Source organism: Nicotiana tabacum, chromosome 18, assembly GCF_000715075.1.
Source record: "Nicotiana tabacum cultivar K326 chromosome 18, ASM71507v2, whole genome shotgun sequence".
NCBI classification, from domain to species: domain Eukaryota; kingdom Viridiplantae; phylum Streptophyta; class Magnoliopsida; order Solanales; family Solanaceae; genus Nicotiana; species Nicotiana tabacum.
The window spans coordinates 39,748,969-39,757,655 of record NC_134097.1 but is presented as its reverse complement, the minus strand read 5'-3'; the positions used below and the strand labels follow the sequence as shown (position 1 = coordinate 39,757,655).

The following is an 8,687-nucleotide window of genomic DNA, read 5'->3' as shown; positions in this document are numbered from 1 at the left end:
TGTAACTATTCAATGTGCTAGCACAAGCATACTTAAATTATATTGCTTGCTTTTCGCGCAGAACTAGAATAACAAGAGGAAAAATTGAATAGAACCAACTTATTATGGATGATAGATTCGTGCATCCATGAACAAAAATAAACTACACCACATCAAATTAATACACAATCGAACAAACGCATACCCCACGACGAGTCCATAACAAGTGCCAATTTGTTTTTAAAAATTGTAGTTGTGCATCCATCGTATTAAAATTTTGGATCCACCCTTGATCGACGTCCTTATTTAATTTGGACTAGCATTATCATTTTACATATATTTTCAATTTATTTGGGACCAGTGCTGAAAATTTTGAGCTCAAGTGCCTTGAGAATCGCACTGCTATAGCATAGGGTCTAATGTCATAGAACTTTGATCTACTTAAGTCTTGTTATTTTCCTTATAGATTTATAAGGATGAAACGAAGTTTGATCCATAGTTGAAGGAAGAGAAGTGAAACTAAGAGATGTTTGTGGAGGAATTAGTCAAAGCATTAAATTCTTACCTCTTAATAACTCAACCAAATCTCACCAAATAAGATTAACCTCTTCTTTAGCAATTATACCGCCTCACACTTATACTACGTGAAGCCTTTATAGCACACAATATCTCTTTTTTCCAAGATTAACCTTTTATTTTAACCACTTCCTCATCATGTTCAAAGGATTTTTACACTTTTTGGGATGGTTTTGATGTCGTGAGATGATTAATGGGTGCTGCAGAAGGAGACGAAAACATGAAAAATATCAAAAGGAAGGAGCTAGGAATATCTTGCACGTTGAATACAGAGGTGGGAGCTGTTCTAGCAATGATTCGACGTGCCCCTGAAGCAAATTTGCATTTCTACCATCCCCCTGAAGAAAACTATGATTCTCAAATATCACATTCCTTGAAATCACTAAGATCACTCATCTTTAATCCTCAACAAGAATGGCGAACCATCGACCCTATGATATACCTTTCACCTTTTCTTGACGTTGTACAAAGTGATGATGTTCCTGCTGCAGCCACAGGGGTGGCTCTTTCATCTATCCTTAAGATCCTAAAGCTTGAAATATTTGATCACAAGAGTCCAGGGGCAAGAGAAGCGATTAATTCAGCTGTGATTGCTGTCACAGGTTGTCGTTTGGAGAAAACTGATCCGATTTTAGAAGATGCTATTATGATGAAAATTTTGCAGGCTTTGACAGCAATTATGGGGCATCCTTCTTCTATTTTGCTCACGGATCAGTACGTTTGCACGATTGTGAACACGTGCTTTCAGGTCGTTCAACAGTCAGCTAACCGGAGTGATTTACTTCAGCGTTGTGCCAGATACACAATGCATGAGCTGATACATATTATATATCAACGTTTGCCTGAAATTGAGGTGAATGATTGGGAAGATTCGGAGTCAGATACTGAGGATAGCAACTTGGATTCGGGGTATGGAATTCGTTCTGCTATAGATGTTTTTCATTTCTTATGTTCCTTGCTCAATGTAGTGGAAGTCATGGATACTAATGGAATTACATCTCAAACTGCTGATGAAAATGTTCAGCTTTTTGCCTTGGTTTTGATCAATTCTGCTATAGAATTAAGTGGTGACAGCATCGGTAAGCATCCAAAGCTCTTGAGGATGATTCAAGATGACCTTTTCCACCATTTGGTTCATTATGGAACGTCGTCAAATCCCCTTGTATTGTCCATGATTTGCAGCATTGTTTTAAATATTTATCACTTTCTTCGCAGGTTAGTTCCCTATATAATACAGAAGCCAAGGCTTTCCTAGCTATCAAGAAGTCCATGTATAAATTTCAAAACTGATTACATTTTTATCTTGTCATATTTAGCTCGGTTCGTCTTCAATTGGAAGCTTTTTTCTCATTTGTGTTGCTTAAAGTGGCGAGCTTAGCAAATTCACTTCAACTTCAAGAAGTAGCAATTGAAGGTATTATAAATTTCTGCAGACAGCCAACTTTTATAATTGAAGTCTATGTGAATTATGATTGTAACCCAATATTCAACAATATTTTTGAGGAGATTGGCAAGTCTCTTTGCATGCATGCATTTCCTACTGGTGGATGTTTGAAAAGTTTACAAGTTCAGGCCTTTGAAGGCCTAGCAGTGATTATCCATAACATAGCTGACAACGTCGACAAAGAAGATGATTCAACACCTTTTGGACCATATCCTGTTGAGATCTCCGAGTATAGACCATTCTGGGAAGAAAAATCTAAAGAAGAAGACTTAGGGGATTGGATCGACTTTGTTAGAGTGAGAATGACACAAAAAAGAAAGATACTAATAGCCGGGAATCATTTCAGTAGAGATGAAAAAAAGGGTTTGGAGTATTTGAAAATTTCCCTGTTAATCCCAGATCCTCCTGATCCAAAAATCTATGCCATGTTCTTTCGGTTTACACCAGGACTAAACAAGACCGCGATTGGTGATTTTCTTGGTGATCCTGATGATTTCCACCTCCAAGTCCTTAAAGAATTTACAGAAACCTTTGAGTTTATGGGAATGGTTCTGGACATTGCTTTGAGAACTTATTTAGAGACTTTTAGATTGCCAGGGGAGTCGCAAAAAATCCAAAGAATCCTCGAAGCATTTGCTGAAAGGTTTTTTGATCAACAATCCTCAGAAATATTTTGTAGCAAAGATGCTGTCTTCATACTTTGTTATTCAGTTATCATGCTTAACACTGATCACCATAACCCACAAGTCAAGAAGAAAATGACAGAAGATGAATTTATTAGAAACAATAGAGCCATAAATGGAGGACAAGATCTTCCCAGAGAATATCTGTCTGATCTTTTCCATTCCATTTCAACCAATGCAATCACATTCGGTTCATCTGGTACTCCTACGGAAATGAATCCCAGCAGATGGATTCAGCTAATGAATCGATCGAAGAACATGAAACCTTTCATATTCTGCAATTTTGATCGACGACTAGGACGAGACATGTTTGCCTCTATTGCTGGTCCAACAGTTGCTACACTTGCAACCATCTTCGAACAGTCTGACGATGAAGAGATCCTTCATGAATGTATTGAGGCTTTGTTTTCAATTGCTAGAATAACACAATATGGGCTAGAGGATACTCTTGACGAGCTTCTTTGCTCATTCTGCAAATTTACTACATTACTAAATCCTTATGCATCTTCAGAAGAAACCTTGTATGCATTCAGCAACGATATGAAGCCAAGAATGGCAACTCTTGCAATTTTCACCATTGCAAATGACTTCAAAAGATCCATCAGGGGAGCTTGGAGAACCATTGTAGACTGTTTGCTGAAACTAAGAAGGTTAAAGCTACTTCCACAATCTGTTGTTGAACCTGAAAGCGCTTCGAACTCGTCATCAAACCTTTTAGTACATGAAAGATCTGTATCAGGGGTGGTTTTTCCTACTCAAGATCTTAAGTTTGGCAGCAAACGCCATAACTCCGGAATAATTGGTCGATTTTCTCATTTTTTATCCATGGAAAGTGTAGAAGAATCCTTGAACCTGGGGGTAAGTGAGTTTGAACAGAACCTAAAAATTATTCAACAGTGCCGCATAGGGAACATCTTCAGCAATAGCTCGGGTTTACCTGTCGAGTCATTGTTGAATCTAGGCCGTTGTCTGATATTTGCTGCAGCTGGTATAGGCCAAAAATTCAGCACCCCAATTGAAGAGGAAGAAACTGTTGGATTCTGTTGGGATTTAATAGTTAGCATTGCTTCATCCAATACTCACAGGCTCTTAGTGTTTTGGCCTCATTACAACGAATATCTGCTCGATGTTGCTCAATTTCCACTATTTTCTCCAATCCCTTTTGCAGAAAAGGGTATCATGGCCCTCATGAAAATTTGTCTAAAGCTCTTATCTTCCTTCCACTTAGACAAAAGTCCAGAAGAACTCATATTCAAATCCATCAATTTAATGTGGAAGCTAGAAAAGGAAATTCTTGATACTAGCTGTGAGTTCTTAGTACAGTCTGTCACCACAATCCTGACAGAGTATCCCGCAAATCTGCAAACTCAACTAGGATGGAAAACAGTCATGCATTTACTATCAGTCACAGGGCGACATCCAGAAACCTATGAGCAGGGAGTTGAGGCCCTCATTAATTTAATGTCAGATGGTTTTCATATTTCAAGATTGAACTACCCTTACTGTATAGATTGTGCATTTGGATTTGTCGCATTAAAAAACAGCCCCTTAGAAAAGAACGTCAAGATCATGGACTTGATGTCTAATACTGTGAATTTATTAGTACAATGGTACAAAAGTGGATACACAGATCCAGGAAGTTCGACGAGTGTAAATAGTAGCGCAAGCAGTTCTTCTCTAGAAGAATGTTCAAAAGCTCTTAGCTCTTCTAACTTAACAATGACATATTTTGCTAAACTAGGGGAAGCATTCAGAAAGACGAGCTTAGCAAGAAGAGAAGAGATAAGAAACCACGCGGTCATGTCTTTACAAAAAAGTTTTGCTCTTGGTGAGGATTTATACTTCACACCGACCAACATCCTTAGTTGTTTCAACCTCATACTATTTGCAATGGTGGATGATTTGCATGAGAAGATGTTGGAATACTCAAAAAGAGGAAATGCAGAAAGGGAGACAAGAAGTATGGAAGGGACTTTGAAGCTATCAATGGAGGTTCTAACAGATGTTTATTTGCAGTTCTTGAAACCATTATCAGAAAGTCCTAATTTTAGGGCATTTTGGATGGGCATCCTGAGAAGAATGGATACATGCATGAAGGCTGATTTAGGAGAATGTGGTGAGTCAAAACTGCCACATACTATCCCAATATTGTTGAAGAAGATGGTTGTCAAAATGAAGCAAAAGGAAATTTTGGTTCCCAGAGAAGATGATGACTTGTGGGAAATGACTCATGTTCAGATACAATGGATTGCTCCATCACTTACCAAAGAACTGTTTCTAGATTCTTGATTAGAGTGTTGTGCCGGTCACAGAGGGGCGAAGCCACGATTTGAAGCTTATGGGTTCGAGATTCTAGTCATTTTAAGTTACTAAGTTATAATTTAATAATTTGTATATATCCAATGAATTTTGTAAGATAAATACAAGGTTTAAACCAAAGTTACTGGGTTCGACTCAGCCCATATTCGAAGGGCTAGCTCTGCCGCTGATGCTGGACAGTAGTTAAATAATTAACTAGATATATTAGTTGTAAAGCACTTTTGTAGGGATAATTTTTCCTCTCTTTCTTGCCACTGTGGAGTAATTGTTTTCTTTCCTTGACCAATTCTTTCCTTTTTATTTTTATTTAACTGTATTTGGAAGCAATTTTATAAATTGAGGGTACAACAGGACCAATCGTATTGTTATTGCGTAAACGATACAATAAGATAGCACAAAACATCTCATAACGTTAAAAATATGGATGGTAAGGTTTGATAGCTCCAACGAACCCAAACCATAAAATTCATGAAATTCGTCAAACAATCCTTAAGGGAAGGCAATCTTAACTTACCTCACTCTTTCTTCCAAATTACTCCAAGCTTGCCAAACAAGCTCAACTCATTTAATGATTAATAATCTACCATAGCAATCGAATTTTATCAATTTGCATTCAATCAACTTCAACTTCACCCATTTCAATGTACGCCAAATAAAGAGATTCGTTTGAGAGTTCTTTCTAAGCTAAGCTTGAAGAGGCTTATCAACTGCAAACTGTTGGTCCAAGTAGAGGTGAAGTTTTGAAGACTGACAAAGGAACTCAGACATGGACCATGTCCATCTTGTGAAGCACAGTTATGATCAACTCAAATATGTGAGATGCACGTGAAAGAGATAAACCTAACTTACCAGAAATGATCTCCTGATCCTGATCGAAAAGGTTGCATATTGGATAAGGAGAAAGACTCCTTACACAAAGAGAAACACGACATCTCTTTCTCCCAAAGCGGAGGATCCACTATGAAAAAGATGCTCAGGTCTAGAAGACCAAGATCTGCACCTTTCAACACTGCCGCTTATCTAACGGGATTGGCCAGAAAACCAGGCGCATAAAGCGTAGCAGATGAAACCGATTCCCCTACTAGGCACAAATGGATAGAGTTAGAGGATGAGACAACTAGAACTCTTCCACCAAGGAAGAGTAGCATTTGTATTCTAGTCAATCTCTTTTTACTAACTCCATAAATATCAGTGTTGTTCTCTTTACAGGTAATGCACATAAGCAGAAGTTAAACGTGATTTGAGAGCAAAATAGTAAGGCAATTTTGCAAGCAATTTATGTGTGATTCAAGCGTGCAAACCTAAAGCTACTTGAACCAGATAGAAGAACAAGTTCCAAGTGTCTATCTTTTATTCTAGTTCAATTGTAGTAGGTGATTTTACATTGTACCTTTTAGCTTATCTAGAAGCAATTATATTAGGTACTTAGAGTTTTCAAGTTAGAGTTAACTTGAAGTTGTCGCAACAGTTGAGGCTGTGTGTCACAACGGGATTAGAGTTAATCCTAGGTTTACAAAAGAGTTTCTTGTAAATGTAGTTTTTGGCTCAGTGATTTTAGTGGAGAGTTTGGGAAAATCCTGCTGGAAAGTAGGTCGTGGTTTTTTCACCTTTTGAGCCAGGTGTTTTCCATGTAAAATCTTTGTATTCTTTATGTTTTGTATTTATTATTCCGCAACAGTAGTAGTTGGAACACATAGAAGAACCAGGTCCTTCTATAATCAAGTTAAGCGAAAATTAGTTACCACACAAATCACCTCCCTTCTTGTGTGGTATTGAAGTATAAAACATCAATTGGTATCAGAGCAGGTTATCCTTGAAGAGGTTAACACCTTAGGAACAGATCAAGATGAGTGCACCATCTGGAAACTGGGAAGGACAATCCACTACTAGGACTCCACTCTTTAATGGCCAGTACTATTCCTGGTGGAAGAACAGGATGAGAGACCACATCATAGGAGAAGACTGTGAACTTTGGGACATTGTTACTGATGGTCCCCTGGCTATTACAAAGAAGAATGTTGAAGGAGTGGATGTGCCAAAGACGAGAGTTGACTGCACTACTGAAGATTTGAAGAAATGAGAAAAGAATGACAAGGCCAAGAAATGGCTTGTATGGACTAGGTCCAGACGAGTATAGCAGAATTCAAAGTTGTACTACTGCTAAAGAGATTTGGGACACTCTACAAGTGGCCCATGAAGGAACTCTTCAAGTAAAGAGATCAAGAAGAACACTGTTGTATTCTCAATATGAGAATTTCACCATGAAGGAAGGTGAAACCATCCAAAAGATGTACACAAGGTTCACAACACTAACAAATAAACTTAAGTCTCTTGGAAGAATTATCCTTGAAGAAGATAAGGTTGAGAAAATCTTGACAAGGGTCGTGTCAGTAACTTAGGAAGGCAAAATCACTGCTATTCAGGAATCAAAGAACATTGCTACTCTCAAGTTGGATGAGCTGATTAGAAATCTCACTGCCTATGAACTGAGAAGGCAAATCATGAAGATGGATGCACCCAAGAAGGAAAGAAGTCTGGCTCTCAGAATAGCTAAAGGTGCAGACATAGAGGATGATGAAATGGCTATGATCACAAGGGATTTCAAGAAGTACCTAATGAGAGGAAAGGGTTCTTCAAGAGGTGCAACCTTCAACAAATAAAGGGCCCCTAAAAAACAGACCAACGAGGGCTGCTACAAATGTGGTAAGACTGACCACATGATCAAGAATTATCCTCAATGGAAAATTGAATGGAAGAAAGAAAGGGTTGAACGAAGAAACAGGAAGAAGGAACAGGTTCAACCTAAGAAGAACAAAGGATCAACAAAGGCTATGATTGCTGCTTGGGGAGAAAGTTCATATGAGAATTCAGAAGATGAAGCTGGAGATGAACAAGCACTTATGGCCATTGGAGAATCAGACGATGAACAAGAGGTAAGTGTGATTCATCTCAAAAACATGATTAAATTTTTGTCTAAAGAAAAGCTATCTAAATTACTGCTAGACTTCATTGATGAGTCTAAGGTCATAAACAATGAGAAGGAACAACTGTCTAGGGAATGTGGGATCCTAAAAGCTAAGTGCAAAAATCTGGAACTCAAGGCTAGTGAAAGTGATAGTAAAAATATTGAGTTGAAGAACCAGATTCTTGAACTTGACACCACTATCTTAGAACTTAGATCTAAAAATTTAAAACTAAAATTAGGAACAGGTAAAAAGAAAGCTGATCACACACACCTCACTTTAGAAGAAAATCTAGGAAAAATGAAGGATGAGTTTTACAAGAGAGATGAGCAGATAAGAGTCCTAAAAAAAGATCTAGGCAAGGTGAAGCATGAACTAGACAGAACTTGCAAATGGAATAAGTCCTCTGATGCACTATCCTGGCTATAAGAGAATGATTGTAGCAATAAGAGAGGACTTGGCTATGGGACCCCAGAACCTAAGTGGGATCCCAAAAGTGAGTATATCACACTTCCTGAGATCAAAATCTGCACACATTGTGGCAAGACTGATCATTACAAAAGTGAATGTAATGCAAAAGAAAAGGCCAGTCAAAAGAATAAAATCTTTGTTCAAGAGAAAAATGGGCTGCCTGGATGGGCTAAAAAGAATTTAATTCACCCATTTTTCTATAGAAAGGGACCCAAATTAGTTTGGGTCACTAAGACTAACCCTTAATTTTGT

At 38.0% G+C, this 8,687-nt stretch overlaps 1 protein-coding gene across 1 annotated transcript; it reads left to right on the top strand.

Annotated features, from left to right (window-relative positions):
* Positions 1–775: 775 nt before the first annotated feature.
* Positions 776–5,121, top strand: LOC107827180 (ARF guanine-nucleotide exchange factor GNL2-like). The gene is given in 2 exon segments (NM_001326179.1): positions 776–1,770; positions 1,872–5,121. Coding segments are annotated over 2 exon segments (4,095 nt in total). The 3' UTR covers positions 4,972–5,121.
* Positions 5,122–8,687: the final 3,566 nt, after the last annotated feature.